General features: G+C 40.0%; 1 protein-coding gene across 3 annotated transcripts in view; it reads left to right on the forward strand.

The window, feature by feature from the left end:
* Nucleotides 1-20,806, forward strand: part of LOC149146831 (putative UDP-arabinose 4-epimerase 2) — a 185,655-nt gene that overhangs the window by 156,086 nt on the left and 8,763 nt on the right. The window contains exon 10 of one of the 3 annotated variants that reach the window (XM_089438568.1): nucleotides 3,133-3,420. The exons of the other annotated variants lie outside the window; for them this stretch is intronic. Coding sequence (XP_089294694.1) covers nucleotides 3,133-3,299 — 167 coding nt within the window. The 3' untranslated portion in view covers nucleotides 3,300-3,420. Of the gene's footprint in view, nucleotides 1-3,132; nucleotides 3,421-20,806 lie in introns of those variants that run through there. 3 annotated transcript variants of the gene reach the window in all.

Below are 20,806 nucleotides of genomic sequence, written 5' to 3' on the forward strand. Positions count from 1 at the left end.
GTTATCAAGGTTCAACACGTGACAATACAGCAAGGTGTCACACGACAATGTGCAACAAATAGACGAGATGCAACACTACGATAGGTGAACGAGTCACCTTAGAGAATCAGTTGAAGCAATATGTCTTCAATTGATCTCATGCCAATATCAAAAGTCAAAGTGATTGACTTCTATTGTAAATGTACTATCTCTCTCACTTTCTCTGCTGAACTTTGAAGAACATAAAAGAAGAATTGATCAAGGGTTTCCCCACATTGGGGTTTGTCCTTGGCTAGCGCCACATCTTGTGTTCTCTTGTCTTGGCTTGTCTTCTGCGATTTATATTTATGTTCTATCTGCAGTTTACTTTATGCTGATGTGATTGCTAATGTGGAAAAGAAATTGAAATAAATTGCTCTAGCATAGAACATACCTAAAATTAACAACTCAGTAGGAGTCGAACAGAGAACTTCCAGGGGGGAAGTAGTCTCAGCAGGTGTCAAAGAGAGGATTTCCAGGAGGGAAGTAGAGAGACTCGGATGAGTCAACAAGAAGAGCAGAGATTGCCATGAATGGGCCGAGGGATCAGTATAGATTGGATGAGACATCCAATTGGAAGGTCAGGATCCTTTCTGTTCTGTGTGCGATGAGTGCTCATGTGCCACTTCAGAAGAAGTGGGTAGACATCGAGTTGTAGCGAGACGGACTATAGGCAATGAGAGGCAGGATCCTCGAGGTACCCAGCCTCTTGAATTAGACCTTGCTACGAGAGCCCCGACAAGAAGTAGCAGGATTGGCTGAGTGGGTAGAGACGGAAGCAGATGGAGTAGCAAAGAGAGCTACAGTGCAGGAGTCTCGAGACAGCGCAGAGCTAGCAATGTAGGAGGCACAGGAGTGTTGCACCAGTGCAGGAAATCACAACGGGGTGTGCAACGGTGCGAGATGTAGGGAGTTGTTGCAACATCACAGAGGTCAGAGAGAGAGAGCACTTGTCAGCGATAGAGGGAGCTTCAGCATCAGTGGGTGTTTCTAGCCCAACAGGGAGGTCAATTGGGAGATCAGTTACTTACTTCTCAGTAATTTGCAGTAGTGGGCAGCACGATGCAACATGATGAGAGAAGGTGCAGTGCAGATGCAATGCTGGGAGGAAGGACCAGTAACAACACAGATGCAGAGGGAGATGTCGTACAGATGCAACAGTGGTAGTGGCAGAGCCATGGGCAACAGTACAAGTTGCAGCAGTGCAGAGGATGTTGGGCAGGAAGGCCTAGCACCAGCACAGGCACCGATGCCGGATGATCAGAGTAATACTTACTGAGGAGTATTTCTACAACACAGTCCTCGCTAAGAGGGAGTGTTGATTTGGGGTAGCATCGGATGTGCTCTAGCCATGAAATTTGGCGGAGAGGTTGGGGCACATGAGATTTCCAATACCCAGAAAAGGTTTAGGCAAATTCTAAACAGATCAGGAGATATTAAAATAATTAATATTTTTAATGAAGTCCCTAAGTCTAAATTTAGGGAAAATAAAATATTAATGGGTATTAATATGAATCTATGTTAGAATGGTTCAAAAGACATGGATCAAACTAGATCTAATGTTAGCCATTGATAAGGGACTTAATCTCGGCCGTTGAGATGTGAACAGGAAAAATATAAGAGGAGGTTTGAGGGTCACTTGGAGAATACACCAGAGTGATCAGTTATTCTATTCTCTAGAGCGGGGTTTGCTAAGAGAGATAAAATTAGTGATCGGGAGATGCAGCTGAGGGGCATTTGAGTACCGAGAGATAGAGAGGCAAAGATAGTGTTGGGAGAGCAGCGTAGTAGCCAAGGAAAGTGACGCAGAGCCAGCTAGGGCTCACGCAGGGCCACGGAGAGGCAACTGGGAGCTATGCAGAGCATCAGAGAGGCTAGTGTTGTTGACGCAGAGGGCCAGAGCGCTGACGCAGATCCATTCGGGGTGATGCAGGGCCAACGTGAGACAGAGGGGTTGACGTTGGGGTTTCTGGGGCAGATTTGTGCTGAGTAGCTGCTGGAAGGTTTATGCGGGGTTTCAGTCGAAATATTTGTCAGAAACGGAGAGGTATTACTGCCAAGGAAATTCTCTGTTGGGTAGGCTAGTTTCAGCACCCAGATTGTATTTTGATATTGCTTAATAAGAAAATCCTCAGATAGTTGCACCGGTTTTCCCACATTGGGTTTTTTCGGGGACATTAGTTCAAAAATAATGGTGTCATATGGTGTGTTTGTTTTTGTTTTTTTTAGTTGTTGATCTGTAATATGTTGAGCACACACTAATGTTTATTTTCCATATTTACATTGTAAATAACTTGCTAAGGAAAATAACAAGTAGGTAGAAATAAATCAGATAAAGTGCATGGAGGGTTTTTGACTAAGTAAACTTAGAAACTTCAACACTATTTAAATGAGCTTTGACTTTCATCTTGGTATCATGTAATAAGCTATTGAGCTGGAGGAAACTCTGCCATTTTGTACTTGCATACTTTCTTTATACAATCAAGACTTTGAGACTATCTGGCTGGTGTTCTCTTAGCGTTATGAGGTGATGTCCTTTCATGCTACTGCTATTGTGTTTAATTTCTTTTGCACATTGAATTGAATTGATATGTGCAAGCTATCTTGCACATATCATTGATTTAGAGTAGTATTCTAGGGATAAGCTTCCCATTCATTTTAGGAGGAATGCTTGGTTTATCTTATTCGTTGTATTGCTCTAATCTTGTGCAAAGTAATACGTGTTCAAGTGTGTAGGAAAGATCTTTTGTATTGTGTGCATGAATCCATCTAGAAGTGGGAGAAGTCTCAATTAAATCAACTCACTTCTAGAGTCACAGCGATCCAAGACTCAACCATTTTTTCGCTCCAAGTTTTCCATCCAACGAAGAGCAAAAATGAGTTTTTTTACTCTAGCTACTTGATCATGCATTTAAAATTCAAAATACTTCTTTGATTCTAGTTCTTTCAAAGTTATATCTTCTATTCAAGAGTCATTTCTAAAGCTAGACAAGTTTGGGGGCTTACTCCCATTACTTGAGCTAGTACTTTGTAAATTAAATTCTAAGTTTAGTTTTGGTTTCTTCTTCCTAATTTAACACTGACAATTGGTATTTTTTTTTTTGTGTTTTGTAGCCCATAGGCTTGAGCATTGGGCAACAAGGAGCTTGAGGAGAAGCTTTGGAAAACTACTCACTCGTGTGTATGCAGGACCCTCTCACGCTATCCAAAGACTGATTTCTAGGGAGGCCATAAGCACTTGGGAGAGAGTTGCAAACTCATCTAGTTTGTGGGCCTTTTGAGCCTTGTGAATCTCTTTTGTAGAGTTTTTTCCATCTTCAAATTTGTTGTTGTTATAATTTTGAGAGAGTCTAGCTTTGTTAGAGCCCCATCTTTGTAAAGATCTCTCTCGTATTGTGGGCTGCCCTCTTAGAGGCATTTTTACCTGATTTAATAAAAGACAAAAAAATTTGTTGGAGGGAGCTTGGGAATATTTCCATGGCATTGCCCTTCTTCATTTAGAGGAGGGATTCTTGTGGGTGGCCTATTTTTGCTTCTAGTTTTTCTTAGTTTTCTAGCTTTTAATTTCATATTGTGCATGCTCAAAATCAATACATTTTACTCCACATGCAAATTTTTCTAGTCTTGTATTTAAATTCCCACATGCATACGCTTCCAAATTGTAAACTTGATAAAATCTCATCTTATGTGTAAACACTTCATACTTTGGCAAGTTTTAATTGTTTCATAATTTCTTCTAGTATATGCTTCACTACCTGGTTAATTTATGCTATATGTCATGAAAACTATTGGAACACTATCATTTATTTGAAACAATTGTAGGTTTAAAGAAATCTATTCCATTTTACTTGCTTATTTTCCATTTAGTGGTGCAAATACATATGAACTTAGTTACATTTTAGTCTCTGAAGTTTTGCAAACTATTTCTCTTTGAGGCATTTGCATAAAACATTAGTTTAATTTGGGGAATTAATACAAATTTGTATTTCATCTAGGCATTTTAGTATAGGAAGGCCTCAAGCCTCACTAAAATTTACCTTCAACTTAAGTTGGTTGAATAGACTTTTAGGGACCCTTTACCTTTATTGACTCTTGATTGTGAGATCAAAATATCTGAATGAGGATGAGATCTGAGGACTAGAACTCAATTGTAACTCTGCCTTAGCATTAATCAAATAAAATTAACCAAGAACAACATTCTATCACATTTGCTTTGGTTTAAAGTCTGACATGCAAATCTTATTTCAAGAGGCACTTTGGATGCAAGTATTGTAATCTCTTTTAATTTTGGAACAAGTTTAATTTTCTTGTACTTGGAAATTGACTCATTTTTTGGTTTAATTGCATATTGTCATGAATGGTTGATTTCAATTTCAAGTACTATTATTTTGGGTCGCAAACTTAATTGCATTTTGTCATTTTGGTCTAACATTTGAGTTTTTTTTGTATCCTTTTGAGCAAGATAGTTTCCATGCTTTGATTTGTAGACTTATTCATCTTGAAAGCATTTATAATATCCCGTGTTAACAATTTATTGTTTCACTTTATTTTGGCTTTCCATTTCACTTCATTTTAGGCAAAATACAATTTCATTTCTTAAAGAGCAAATACTTGGAACACACTGGTTGTTTATGTATTTCATGCTAATCTTATGATGGTTATTGCTCATATCAGTTTTTTCTTATAAATCTTAAAGAGATAATTGTTGAAATTTGGTACCGGAGGACAGGTGGTTCCCTTAGGCTTTGATCTTTGGCTTAGGGAAAAGTGTCCAAAAGAATTTAATTTTTCTCCTAAAGTGACTTTATAATTTTATAAAGTTAAATTTAATTTAAAAGTGACTTTAAGTGATAAAGTTACTAAGTTTAATTTTAAAGTGACTTTAAGTGATAAAGTTACTAAGTTTAATTTTAAAGTGACTTTTATAAAGTCAATGAAAAATTAGAAAGGAAAAGTGACTTTGGAAATAAATGACTAAGTGGGTCTTTATTAAAGTGGGGTGAATTAAAAAATAAAAAGTGAGATTTAAATGAGCATTTAATCTCAGCCATTGATCTAAATCTATTTCAGCTATTGGATTTAGAGATCACCCAAAAGTCACTTGGATCACCCAAAAGTCACTTGGAGTTATATTAAGGGAGGAAAAAGAAGGAAAAGATCACATTCGATTCAATTCTTTCATGAGCAGATTGAGAGAAGGAGAGAAAGAGAGCAAGGGAGATTTCTGGGCCGTGTATCAGCAACAACAGCGGTGTATCAGCAATCAGCAACAGCAGTGGTGTATCAGCAACTGTGTATCAATAACAGCAGCGGTGTATCAGCAGCTGTGTATCAGCAACAGCAGCGGTATATCAACAGCTGTGTATCAGCAACAACAGCGGTGTATCAGCAACAACAGCGGTGTAACAACTGCGGAGTAACAACAGGCTGAGTTTCAGCAAGGCTGAGATAAGTTGTAAAAGTTTGTTTGCTGATTTTTTGCTGAACATTTCTCCTACTGTAAAAAAGGCATTTTCCAGAAATAAAGAAGAGCTCTCAAACTGGTTTTCCCCAAGAGTTGTAGGGGGTTTTTCCAGGGTCACATTGACCAAAAATCTCAGTGTTTAAATGTGTTTTAATGGCTGTTTATTATCGCTGATTTTTATTTCTGCAATTTCCAGCATTCTGTAAAATTTCCAGAATTTGTGTTTTCAGCAATATTTATTTTTTCCAGCTTGTTGAATGTATGGTTATGGGAAAGGGCATTTAACTATATGGGAGAAATAAGGAGACACTGAAAACCGGGGTGGAAAATGAGAAATTTCTACATAGTATCGGAGCTTGAGTGCTGAAGCGCAGTTTGGGACAGCAAAAGGAAAAATTACAGTTGTTGATTTTTCACTCAGAAAATTCCAGCAAGCTGATTTTTTCATAAACAACAGTTTTATCTTTACTACAGCAGTGCTATTTTTCAGTTTTAAGACAACAGACAGACAGTTAGGAGTTGAGGCTACTGATGGTGATGAGGAGGAGGAGTTTCATTCTCCTATGGGAGAAGCATGCTCAGGGAAGAGGAAGCCCAAGTGGCTTCAGGACACCTTGAGAGATGCCACATCTGTTGCTGAGCCGAAGAGGCCGGTCAGAGAGAGACCACCTGAGAGGTTTTGTAGCTATATGGTGATGGTTACCAGCATCCTTGACTCTGAGCCTTCTAGCTATGAGGAGGCAACTAGCCAGTAGGTCTGGAGAGAGGCCATGCAGGAGGAGTATTCTTCTATCATGAAGAATGATGTTTGGGAGGTGGTGCCGAGGCCCGAGGGCAAATCCGTGGTTACTTCCAGATGGCTTTACAAGGTAAAGCATGCTGCAGATGGCAGCATTGAGAAATTCAAAGCGAGGTTTGTGGCTAGAGGGTTCTCCCAGGTAGAAGGAGTTGATTATGAGGAGACCTTCGCTCCCGTGGCTCGATATACTTCGATCCGCTTCATTATATCGATAGCAGCGGAGATGGGTTGGAAGATCCACCAGATGGATGTGAAGACCGCATTTCTCAATGGCTTCATACAGGAGGAGGTGTACATTGAGCAGCCACAGGGCTTTGAGGTGCATGGGAAGGAGTCCCATGTGTGCAGACTGAAGAAGGCCCTTTATGGCCTGAAGCAAGCTCCCAGAGCTTGGTACTCCAGGATAGATACATATTTGCAGGGGATGGGTTTCACAAAGAGTGAGGCAGATCCGAACCTTTACTTTATTGTGATTGGTGAGGAGCCTCTCATTCTGGTGCTGTATGTGGATGACTTGATCATTACAGGTGCAAAGAGACTCATAGAGCACTGCAAGAGAGATCTTGCGGCGGAGTTTGAGATGAAGGACATCAGCTTGATGCATTACTTTTTGGGTTTGGAGGTGTGGCAGGGGGAGGGACATTTCTTTCTGGGGTAGGGGAAGTATATTGTGGACATCCTTAGTAGATTCCACATGGAGGATTGTAGACCCATGTCGACACCGATGATCACCAACTGGAAGAAGCTTCATGCTTTGGATTCCGAGTTGGTGGATCCCACATTGTACAGGCAGCTGATTGGTTCCTTGATGTATTTGGTCAACACTAGACCATATATCTGTTTTGCAGTCAACACGATGAGTCAGTTTATGTGTGAGCCTAGGAAGGTTCACTGGGTGGCTGCAAAACACATTTTGCGGTACTTGCAGGGGACAGTGGATTATGGTCTGGACTACAGGCAGGGAGATGGAGTGAGATTGGCAGGATACACTGATTCTGATTGGGCAGGTTGTGCTTCTGATAGGAAGAGCACTTCAGGGTGTTGTTTTGGGTTGGGTTCAGCAGTAGTGTCATGGTTCAGCCGGAAGCAGCAGCCAGTAGCACTGAGTTCAGCGGAAGCAGAGTATATGGCAGCCAGTCTAGCTAGTTGTGAGGCTATCTGGCTTCGCAAGATGTTGTTTGGCTTATTTGGTCAGCCGTTGAGACCTTCAGTGATTTACTGTGATAATCAGAGTTGCATTAAACTCATAGAGAATCCAGTATTTCATGACAGGTCAAAGCATATCGGGATCAGATATCATTTCATCAGAGACTATGTTCAGAAGGGAGCTGTGAAGCTTGAGTATATTTCCACTGATGAGCAGGTTGCAGATATCCTTACCGAAGCCTTACCACGGGGCAAGCATGTCTACTTCAGAGACAAGATGGGTGTGGTGAGGAACACCTTCCTCGGTAAGAGGGGGTGTTGAAATTTGGTAGTGGAGGACAGGTGGTTCCCTTAGGCTTTGATCTTTGGCCTAGGGAAAAGTGTCCAAAAGAATTTAATTTTTCTCCTAAAGTGACTTTATAATTTTATAAAGTTAAATTTAATTTAAAAGTGACTTTAAGTGATAAAGTTACTAAGTCTAATTTTAAAGTGACTTTTATAAAGTCAATGAAAAATTAGAAAGGAAAAGTGACTTTGGAAATAAATGACTAAGTGGGTCTTTATTAAAGTGGGGTGAATTAAAAAATAAAAAGTGAGATTTAAATGAGCATTTAATTTCAGCCATTGATCTAAATTTATTTCAGCCATTGGATTTAGAGATCACCTAAAAGTCACTTGGATCACCCAAAAGTCACTTGGAGTTATATTAAGGGAGGAAAAAGGAGGAAAAGATCACATTCGATTCAATTCTTTCATGAGCAGATTGAGAGAAGGAGAGAAAGAGAGCAAGGGAGATTTCTGGGCCGTGTATCAGCAACAGCAGCGGTGTATCAGCAACTCTGTATCAACAACAACAGCGGTGTATCAGCAGCTATGTATCAACAACATTAGTGGTGTATCAGCAACAGCAGAGGTGTAACAGCTGCAGAGTAACAACAGGCTGAGTTTCAGCAAGGCTGAGATAAGTTGTAAAAGTCTGTTTGCTGACCAAGAGTTGTAGGGGGTTTTTCCAGGGTCACATTGACCAAAAACCTCAGTGTTTAAATGTGTTTTAATGACTGTTTATTATTGCTGATTTTTATTTCTGCAATTTCCAGCATTCTGTAAAATTTCCAGAATTTGTGTTTTCAACAATATTTATTTTTTCCAGCTTGTTGAATGTATGGTTATGGGAAAGGGCATTTAACTATATGGGAGAAATAAGGAGAAACTGAAAACCGGGGTGGGAAATGAGAAATTTCTACAATAATCTATTTAACTCTAACAATTCTCCTAGAAACTCACATCTTTTTTAACTTAACTTTTCATTAGGGACCACCCCCCATAGCTAACCTAGGAGATAGCTCAAACAGAGAGTGTTGGGATTAGTTTGACAACTTTCTTTGAGTTCCCTGCCACCAGCCACACCTTGTGGGGTTGAAGGCTTTTCTCATTAACTAGTAGGTAGGTGTAGGTGGCAGGGTCAACAAGTCCTCTTGCCTACTCTTGTCTTGGATGCTCTTCACATCCTCAAAGAGTATCAGATGCCAGATGATTACCAAATTCTCCCATTCTTTCTTCCCAAGTGAAGACAAGAATGTTGTGTCTATCTTGTGTCGCCCAATCCTCCCATTCTTTCTTCCCAAGTGAAGACAAGAATGTTGTGTCTATCTTGTGTCGACATTTCCATTCATGGCCTTCATCTAGACTTACGACTGTTAGTCCTGGTCTAGTGCATGATCCATGAAATGGAAACACACAATTGTCACTCTGTAATCAAGGGTGATCCAAAACTCCCTCTTGATCAGGGACCTGTCAGAGCTCCCTCTTAACTAGGGACTCTTTAATTCATCAACAACTTCTTCCTCGTGTGTCCTTCAGCTGCTTGATCTCTTTCCTTTGATGTCATGAAGTCTTTTTTCGAACTTCTTCTAGGTAGGGCACCATCCATCGATCACTTTCCTTCCTGGTTTGTCATGTCATTGCTTCCTTTGTGGAAAGTGGCCTTCTTGCCATACATAAGGTTTTCTTGTCATCTGGCTACTCTGTCATCTGTCCATGCTTCGAAATACTCTTCTCATGGTTGCTTCGTTGTACTTGCTTGTTTACATGCTTCGACCTATTAGCCCATCATGACTTCATCCTGATATTGCTTCAACATTAAATGATGCTTTTGTTGAATGGCTTCTTCATCATGACATCTTCTTAGAGTATAAATAGTTATCTGCATCTTTCATATCTCTAGGGCCTTCATAGGTGTCAAGGGTCCTTCCTTTGTCAGATTTGTCTTACCTTATTTCAGGATATATCTTCAATGGTTCTTTGTCAGATAGTGATTCTTTGTGATCATGGTGTTCTTCACATGCTTGATCTCTTTCTTCATTTGCTTCTTCTTAGATAGATTGGTCAACCACCTTATGCTCCTTGTGAGAGCACTTCTTCATTGCTTGCTTCCTGGACTAGTCAACATTTCTTCTTGCTTCTTAGTCAACAATCTTATACTCCTTATGTGAGCATATCCTTTTGTTGACCTTCATTGCATTGTAGTACACGCCTTTGAGCATGTCCTTGGTGAAATAGATTCTTTCATATTTGATCATGTTATAGAACTATTCTCATGACTCAATAATATACACATGATAACATGACTAAAATTTGATGCATACATACCTCATCTTGATTCTCCTTTGATCATCTTAGCTTCATTAGGTTGTCCTTGGTGTGGCCCTTCTTGCATCATTTTAGCTTGCCTGCATATCATCCTTTTCTTGAATCCCATGAATGGGATTCCTAATGAGACATCTGCTTTGGTTCATGAACATTCTTTTGAAGATTCCATCATAGGGTCTTAAAGACCCTTGCCTTGCAAATGTTTCTTTTCCTTTTGATGATGGAGGTCTTCTAGATTCTTAATCATGATCCATTTTCTTTCATGGTGGATGAGGTCCTATACTAGGTATGCTCCTTCTACATGAATATCTTGAGCTATATCTACCATGCTCCTATATTCTAGTATGAGGAGCCAAGGTGAAGAGTCCTTTACATGAGTTATGAGGGTGTATATATAACAAAGAGGTGACCATTCACCTCCCTTGTGACTTTTGGACTACCCTCATGACTTCTCTATGACTCTTTGACTCCATGGATTTTCACATTATATGGGTGACACTTGGACTTCCACTTTTCATTACAATTCTCCAATATTGGATTTACATAATCCATAAATGATGACTCATGACATGACACATGTTGGGTGTGTGTTATAATCTTTCCATGACTAGCCCCACACGCGAAGCCAAGGGGTTAGAGGGGGGGTGTCCATCTCCCCTTTCGTTTCGTCGGTATAGCAGGGGGTCATATGTGGGGAGGGGGGTCTGCCCCCCCTGTTGGGGGGTTTGTAGGGGGGCGGTAACCCCCTTGCACGGGGTCTGGGGTAACGTTCTAGGAAATTTTTTTGGACCCTATATGAAGTGGGGGGACCTACCTATGGTTTTGTGCATGGGTTTCGCACATGGTTTTGGGAATGATGGTTTTCTGCCCATGGTATTTTGTAGATCCGATCAAGGGAACTATAATTATGTTCTAATCTCTGAAACCGGATTCGCTCTTAGAGGGCCACGTGTCCGAATCTGTCGAATCTGATACGATTCGACCTGATCGTGTATGGATTTCCTGACATGTCATGTCCGATTGGGACACGATCGAATCTGGATCGTGTCCAAAATTCGGACACGAATCTAGAAAAATGGGACCCGCGTTGCCAATAAAGGGTGGAAATGCTTCTTATTTTCATCATTTGCTGTCATTTCTTTTGCAATAGTTGAGCTGTGGGTTTGTTGTGAGGAGTTTGGAGCAAGGAGCCAAGGGTTTGGAGCGTTTTCAAGGAGATTCAAGCAACAGGTAAGTGCTTTTCTCTATATTTTTTGCATTTGTATATGCATTTCTTTTACAAATTTTTGCATGATTTGTTTATTTTTTTTATAGTATTCATGGCTCAATCAAGGGCAATAGTTAGGGGGTAAAGGAAGGGGAAGAATGTCCCCATTGGAGATGCTTCTCCTCCAATTTCATCACTCTGCTGCAAGTAATGTTGAGGGAAGACTTCCTCCTAAAGGTAACATTGAGAAATATCCCTTGTGGAAATATGTCACAAAAGAGGATGGGCCAAGCAACAACGTGAAGGGAGGAGGCAATGTGATTGGAGATGCAACTTTTGCCACAGTACTTTCACAAGCACATATTTTAGTGTAAAAGACCATTTGTTGGCTTTACTAAGTTGTAGAGTTGGAGCTTGTACACAAGTTACTTTACAAAAGAGGAAAGAAATGGAAAAAGAGTTCATTATTGGTATGGAAAATGTGGCTGCAAAATAAAAATAAAAACCAAGAATGATGACCCCCTTCCATTTTTGAGGAAAGGCAACAACAAATTTCCATTTGAGAGTTCTAGTGGGGGATAAGCAGCAAAAAAAAGAGAATTTCATTTGGTCCAATGGACAAAATTTTTCAAAAAGAGAAAGGGGAAGAGCTTGATCTCACCATCGCCTTTTTTGTTTTTCTTTCAAAACTTCATATTCTTTAATGTTGCACGCTCACCTTTATTTATTGAGATGTGTCGAGCTCTAACTCACGAGGCTCCATCATGGTATGTGCCTCCTGGTTCAGAGAAGCTTAGAACCATATTGTTGACGAAGGCAAAAAAAGAAGTGCAAAGAATGCTTGAGCCTATTAAAACATCATGGCCAACATTTGGGGTTAGCATTGTTTTTGATGGATGGACAGATCCAACATGACAACCACTCATCAATTTCATGGTGTTTTCCTTGAATGGTCCATCTTTTTTGAAAGCAGTAGATACACTTGGAGACTACAAGGATGCAAAATATATGGTGAGTTGTTTATTAAAGTTATTGAAGATGTAGGTGTTGATTCTTGTGTGCAAATCATTATAGATAATGCACCTGTTTGCAAGGTTGTTGGCATGATTGTGGAAGCTAAATATCCACAAGTGTTTTGGATACCTTGCATTGTCCATTCATTGACCTTAGCACTGAAATCCATTGCTTTTGATGTGCTTTGAATTGGTAATATTATTGAGGATGCATGACATATCCATGACTTCGTACAAAATCATACAAATGCCCTGATCTACAAGGACAACAACAATCTATCATTGTTGAAAATTGCAGATACACAGTTTGCCTCTTCATTCATCATGTTGAAGAGGTTGAGGGAGGTCAAGACCGCTCTTGGGGCCATGGTTATTTCAGAGTTTTGGTCTTTTTGGAGAAAGACATATCAACTAGCCTCTAAAAGAGTGAAGGACACAGTGCTAGAGATGCTTGGTGGGAGAGGGTAGATCTAATTATTCAGATCATGGACTCTATCATTTCTTTGCTTCGATTTGTAGATACAGACAAACCCATACTAGAAGAAGTTTATGATGGATGGGATTCCATTGATGGAGTCTATGAGGATCATTATTCTACAAAGTGAGTGCCTAGAGTATGACACATCACTAGAGGCCTTCTGTGGTACTATACAGGATTTTCTTGTCAGCAGATGGGACGAGAATTGCACACCTTTACATTGTTTGGTTCACTCATTCATCCCGAAATACTACAACCATGAGTGGCTGAATGGTGGACCTTTCCACAAATTCCCTCACATGGATGGTGAAATATCACAGGGGAGGAAAGATGCATTCAGGCAGGTTTTTCAGGATAGAGCATTGCTTGATGTGGTGGAGGATGCCTTCGCAGAGTTTTCCACTGGCACTGGTCAATTTGCAGGATATGATGTGATTAGAGACAGGGGGGCTAAGAAGCCCCATTGTTGGTGAGCAAATCATGGGGCAACAAGCCCTCCTCTGGAGCAATTCTTTGAGGCTCTTCTCTCAGGTGAATTCATCGTCTTGTTGCGAGAGGAATTGGAGGACATAGGGGAATTTGTATGGTGTTAAGAAGACCATGCTTGAGCAGTCTAGGACAGAGACAATGGTGTATGTGCACACCAACCTTCGTCTTATTTAAAGGCAAAGGGAAGAATGGTTGAAAGGAAAGACAAAGATGTGGAATGTCTTTCCTATTGATATGGGTCTGGACAACAGTGTTGAGTTGGCATTGGTCAACATGGATTTCAATGATCCAGTGCTAGACCCTGTTAGATTTGATGATGGTGATACTGTAGAGGGGTCATCCTCCACACCAGCAGATGCAGATATGACTTTGGATACAGGGGAGGAGGATGCTGCAGAGGTGGGCAGTGGTGACCATGATGATGAGGACAGTGATGCTGATTTTGATGATGACTATGAGGATTGATGATTCATGAGTCATGGGCTACCTACTGCCTTGAGGCTTGTATACTTGTAGTTGTTTTGTATTTTCTATTTCTATTTGCCATTGGCATTGCACTACTTATGTAATACATTTTGACTTTGATGACTTACTGAGAAAACTACAGCTATAAGGGTCTTTATCTTACTATCTTGTCTTTCTCCTATTGGATAATTGATGAATTGAATATGTATTATGATTTATCACTTATGAATTTAGAATTTATGATTCATTGATTTATCATTTATATGACATGTATTTGAATTTTGTATGTATTATGCATGCTATAATATTACTAACTTACTTTGTAAACAATAAAACTTACATTTAGATGAAGATCTATGTTTGAAATCAATGAATTTGTATCATAAATGTGAATTTGTGCAAGAAATATCTAATTTTTAATATATATATATATATATATATATATAATAATAAAATAATATATAACATATTTGAACTTGTCTTGTTCCGGGGGATCAATGTGTCCGGATCCGACACTCGAATCCCCATATTCGACGAATCATGAATCCACGTGTCAGGTTACTTAGGTTTTCTAATCCATGGTTAATGGATTGGGGTTTATGAATGCTTTGGCATGTATATATATGTATTGTAATATTGAAAGGAATATAATGAAAAATCAATCTGGTAGTCCTGGTTTTGGGATCCAGGGGAAATATCTGTGTATTTGTTTTTTGTTTCTCACCATCATATATTTTCTGTTTTTAAGAATTCGTTTGCAGGTAATTTTTGTATAGTGTTAAAACCTACAACATTGATGACATGGAAATGTCAAGCCACTCTTTGTTGTGAAAATTCTATCACTACAACAACTGATTTACTTTTCCTACTTATTTCATCATAAGTTATTCATGAAATTACTTCAACAAACATTAAAAATAAATATTGCTGCAGATATCACACCGTAATACAGAAACAAACATATGCACACATTGACACAGTTATTTTGGACTAATGTCCTCGGAAAAACCCAATGTGGGAAAACTGGTGTAGCAAGGGAGGATTTATTATTCAACAATTTTCTTGTATAACAGGGTGCCAAATTGGCTTACCCACAGATAGACAAACTTCCAACGTTCTAAACCCGGCATAGGCCCTACTGACCTCTGCTATAGCCTGAAACCCTCTGTGTCAGCCTACTGAGGCTTTGCGCAACCTCTCTGGTCTTCTGCGTCACTCTTGTAGCCTCTGCGTGGATGACACAAACCCTTCTGGCTCTACGCAGTCTCTGCTGCCTTTGCATGGCTTCCTCTGGCTCTGCGTGTCTGCCTCTTCTGCGCTGATCTCCAGTCTTTCTGTTCCGTACTTGCTGCCTTCTGACTGCTGTCCAGACCACTGGTTCAATTTCTTAGCAAACCCTGCTTTAGAAATTGAACTGACTGGTCTCCCTGAGTGTGTTCTCCAAGTGCCCCTCAAGCCTCCTCTTATACTTTTTCTGTTGACATCTCAACGACCGAGATTAAGTCCCTAATCAATTGCTAAGCTAAGTCACCTGACACGGGGATTCGGGATTCGTAGGATAAGGGGATTTGAGTGTCAGATTCGGACACGTTGACCCCCCGAAACAGGACACGTAGGATTCGTTATATATTATTTTATTATATATATATATATATATATATATATATATATTAAAAATTAGGTATTTCTTACACAAATTCTAATTAATGATACAAATTCATTGATTTCAAACATAGATCTTCATCTATAGCATGCATAGTACATACAAAATTCAAATACATGTTAGTGGTCACATAAATCATGATTCATAAATGAAAGACACCTTACAACTACAAGATAGTAAGATAAAGACACTGACAATTGTAGTTTTCTCATTAAGTCACCATTAAGGCTGATATCATCATTTAATTGACTGTTATATACTTGGCAATAAACTGCAGCAGTCTGTTCTCTTGTTGACAGTGGACTAACATTGGTATATCTTAAAGTCTGGTGCATTCATTAGTCCTCCATTGTTTTTCTCATGAATTATTTTGTCATGTTGAAAATATATTGGACAGCAAATTGCATTGATTCTTGAAGATAGCCTTATTGGATTACTATTTGTCCCTCTCTCATTTCTTCACTAGTTGAATTGCACATTTCTTCTCTCTTGCATTTCATTACATGATTAGCTTATCCTATTGATTGTGCTTAAGAAATCTTGAAGACTTCTCTTGTTCTACTTGATAATCTGGTAAGTAAAAGAGAAATCCTAATAAAGCACACATAGGCAACAGGGAAGTATTGCTATCACCGTTTTATTATTTGAATCCTGATTGACAAATGGTATTTGGTTAAATTAGATACAAGCACTTTTCACATTTGCAGTTTCATTAAAGCAGATCCTAATTGTGATCTCCTCTTGCATTTCTCTCTTGATAGCTTGTTGTATCTCATCCATCCTTGTCATCTCTCATTGATTTGTGAGCTTTTCTAATTCACTTGCAGGTTGCATTATTACTTGCTTCTTTCAAATACATTTGTGCACATCCTTTCCGCAAGTATGTTTATCTAGTAAGTTTGTAAACGTTTGTAACAAATGACTAGGACTTTGAACCTTCAAAATATTTGTGTAGGAACTATGTCAAAACCTTACAATATGGTACAAAGCAATAGTAAATTTCCCATTTATTTCATTTTGCATCCTCAAGAATGGCTTGTAGAAGACATGTCCTGCAGAAATGGGACACATTGTGTCTCCTTTTGGGATTCGAATCCCCAACGAATCATGTTTGATTCGCAGGATTCGGACACGTGGCCCCTATATAACGAATCCGATTACTTAGCGGCTAAGATTAGATCTGGCTTGATCCATGTCTTTTGGACCATTCTAACACAGATTCATATTAATACACATTAATATTTTATTTTCCCTAAGTTTAGACTTAGGGACTCCATTAAAAATGTTAATTATTTTACTATCTCCTGATCTATTTAGAATCTGCCCAAACCTTTTCTGGACATTGGAGATCTTATGTGCCCCAACCTCTCCACCAAATTTCGTGGCTAGAGCACATCCGATGCTACCCCAAATCAACACTCGCTCTTAGCGAGGATTGTGCTCTAGCAATACTCCTCACTGAGCATTACTCTGATCATTCGACATCAGTACCTATGCTGATGTTAGGCCTTCTTGCCCAACATCCTCTGCACTGCTGCTTCCTGTACTGCTGCCCATGACTTTGCTACTGTCACTGCTGCATCTGTACGACAACTCCCTCTGCATCCATGCTGTTGCTGGTCCTTTTTCCCAACACTGCATCCGCGTTGCAACTTCCTTTGCATCTGTGCTGTTGTTGGTCCTTTCTCCCCATACTGCATCTGCCCTGCAACTCCTTCTGCATCTGTGCTGCTGTTGGTCCTTTCTCCCAACACTGCATCTGCACTGCAACTCCCTCTTCATTTGTGCTGCTAACACCCTACTTTTGAAAGGGGTTCTTTACCATTCCCATCTTTTCCCTGAAGAAGTCAAACTTTGACTTTCCAAGGGCCTTGGTGAGGATATTTGCCACTTGTTCCCCTGTAGGAGTGTAGCTCAACTGTACAGCTCCTCGTTGGACACAATCTTTGACAAAGTGACACCGGATATTAATATGCTTTGACCTATCATGAAATACTAGATTCTCAGAGAGATTGATGCATCTTTGATTATCACGCATGATCCTGGTCACCTCCATATTTCTTTTGAATAGGTTTACCAACAGTTTTCTAAGCCATATGGGCTCACATGAAGCTGTGCTTGTTGCCATATATTCTGCCTCAGACGAGCTCAGAGCCACGGACTTTTGTTTCCTACTGCACTAGGAGGTTATTCCCGATCCAATGTTGAAACAGTACCTAGAGGTACTTTTCCGATCCACTGAACTTCCTGCCCAATCTACATCAGTGAATCCACTCAACCTGATATCCTTCCCCTTGTTGTACAAGAGCCCATAATCAACTGTTCCTTGTAGATACTTAAGAACGTGCTTGGCTGCTGCCCAATGAGCCCTCTTTGGTTTCACCATGAACTCACTGAGGGTGTTGACAGCATAGCAAATATCTGGCCTGGTATTGACTAGATATATTAGGGACCCTATGAGCTGTCGGTATAGGGTGTGATCGAGCTCCTTGTCTTCTGATGCATCGATCTTCTTCGAGTTGGTGATCATTGGCGTAGCCATAGGTCTACAGTCTCCCATCCCGAACCTTTTCAGGATTTCTGTAGCATACCTTCCTTGCCCAAAGAAGATTTCTCCTTTTTGCTGCCAAACTTCCAACCATAGGAAATAGTTCATTCGCTCCAGATCCTTCATATCAAACTTTGTGGCTAGATTCTTCTTGCAGTCTTCAATGAGTCTGGATGATCCTGTCAGGAAGAGATCATCTACATATAATACTAAGATAAGTGGCTTGCTTTCTACGATCAGATAGTAGAGATTCGGATTTGTGTCACTCTTGACAAACCCCATCTTCTACAAGTAGCCATCTATTCGACCATACCACGCTCTTGGTGCCTCCTTCAGCCCATACTAGGCTTTCTTCAGTCTGCGTACATGAGACTTCTTCTCATGAGTTTTAAAGCCCTCTGGTTGTTCAATGTATACTTCTTTTTCTATTACCCCATTCACAAATGTCGTCTTGACATCCATTTGATGGATCTCCCATCCTATCTGAGCTGCGAGAGATATCATGGTCCTAATCAATGTTTTTAAAACCGGAACCGGTGACCGGACCGGTCCACCTAATGAACCGGTTTACCGACCGGAACCGGTCTAACCGAGACTGGTTTGGTCTAAACAAACCGATTTCAAAAAAATACATTAAATAATTAATTTTTAATGAAACAAAATTATTTTTAAGATGTAAAACCATGATTCCAAGCCAATAGAGACAAAATATGCAAAGTTTGCTCATTTATATACCATGTAAAGGTGAATATATCAAAATGGCACCGAGTACAATACATATCATCGACAAAATAGCAAAATACATAAGAAATGAGGCTCTAAATGGACTATAAAGTCCAAAAACAATGCTGCAAGCTATGAGGCCATTGGCCTACTACAAGTCTACAGTGTACACATGATCAATCATCAAGTCCATCACCACTACTAGACACAGGATCATCATCAGGAGCTACATAGACATCATCTGGTTTAGAGTCTGAGGATGCCTTAGCCTGATCTGCATCAGTATCAATGCCACCAATGACAATAGAAGTGGACCTAATGGAAGCACGAGTTTGTCGACCTGCATGACTAGTGCCTTCCATTGGTTCCTTGCCTTTCCTTGATGCCGCTACTGATCCTGGTTCTGATGCCGCCACATCATCTGCCTCATCCCCCGCTAAAGCCATGTCGATATCAAAATCAGCCTCAAACAGAGGATCTTCAGTCTCCTCCACCCATTCTGATGTTGGATCAATATCGTCCAACACAATGGGATCTAGATCAGGTGATTTGCTCATCATTTGGTTCCTCCTCAGTCAAAGGTTGTATTGCACAAAAACAAGATCATTTAACCGTTTTTGTTCCAAACGGTTTCTCTTCTTCGTGTGTATGCGCTCAAAAACAGACCAATTGCGCTCACAACCTGAAGCACTGCAAGTTTGACTGAGGACTCTAATTGCAAACCTTTGCAATTGAGGACACTGGCCACCAAATGACTCCCACCAATGTGCTGCAAAGAAAAAGACATTAATTAGTAACTTAGTTTATAATTTGAATTGTAAAGAACGTAAACAATTTTAACTTGAAATGAAAAACAAAATGGAAATTGGAATTGCTTACCTGGTTGGTCCACATCTCTTGCCATCTTTGCCAAGTTTTTGCCAAAAGTACCACTTGCCATATTGAAAATAGTAAGCTGTCTATGTATTTCCAACTGGTCTACATGGCTAGGGACCATGCGCTCCAAGCAATCAATCAATCCAGCTCTGACCTCCCCATCATGCTGATCTCCTAGCTGATTTTTATAGTGATACCTTGGGTTCAAAAAATACCCGGCTGCATGTATAGGACGATGGAGTTGATTGTTCCATCTGTTATCAATGATCTCCCATATACGGCCATATTTAGCTAACCTGTCCTTGTAAGCTGCCCGTATCTGCTCCTTTGCCTGATCCATAGCTTCATAGATGTAGCCCATGGCCAATCTTTCCCCATCCACCAACCTTAGCACCTTAACAAGGGGCTCGGTAATTTTCACAAGCTCTACAGAGCTTTTCCAAAAATAAGTGTCTAACACTTTCTTTTTGGTGTCTTTTCCATCTGGTCTACGAGCCCACCGAGATTCAGATCATTCATCAGAGGAAAACATTTTCTGCAAGTTTTTATGTTGACCAATGAGAAATTGCAACGGGAGGAAGTGAGTTGCAAATCTCGTAATTGCAGGCCTAACAAGCTCTTTGCCTCCAGTGTGTTTCCTCATTAGGTTCAATACCCATGAGTGGTTGTAAATGTATTTTGTAATGCACTTGGCATGCTCTACAGTGTTTTTTACCCACTCCACTTTGCCTATATCCTCAAGCATGAGGTCTATGCAATGTGCAGCACATGGAGTCCAAAATATGGTCTTATATTTGGCCTCAACCATCTTTCCAGCAAGAACATAGTTTGAGGCATTATCAGTGATGACCTGCACAACATGTTGCTCCCCAACTTCTTGAATAACGTTATCCAAAAGCTCAAATAGAAGGATTGCATCCTTTACCTTATCAGATGCATCAACTGATTTCAAAAACATGGTTCCTTGAGGGCAAGAAACAAGGAAATTAATGATAGTGCGGTTCTTTCCATCGGACCATCCATCTGACATAATGGAACAACTTGTTTTGAGCCATGAATCTTTAAAATCAACCAAATACTCATCAATGGAAGATATCTCTTTTTGCAAAAGAGCTCCCCTCAAGTCATGCATACTAGGGCCTTTGAAGCCCTTTCCTGCAGCTATAACAGAGTCCCACATAGCTTGGTAATAAGGTGAGCGAGCAGCATTAAATGGGATATCTGAATCATACCACCATCTAGCACTGTATTGGTGAGAAGTTTCTTTG

Source organism: Pinus tabuliformis, chromosome 9 (assembly GCF_031772625.1).
Source record: "Pinus tabuliformis cultivar Carrire ecotype Pingquan chromosome 9, CPIR1, whole genome shotgun sequence".
In the NCBI taxonomy this organism is placed as follows: domain Eukaryota; kingdom Viridiplantae; phylum Streptophyta; class Pinopsida; order Pinales; family Pinaceae; genus Pinus; species Pinus tabuliformis.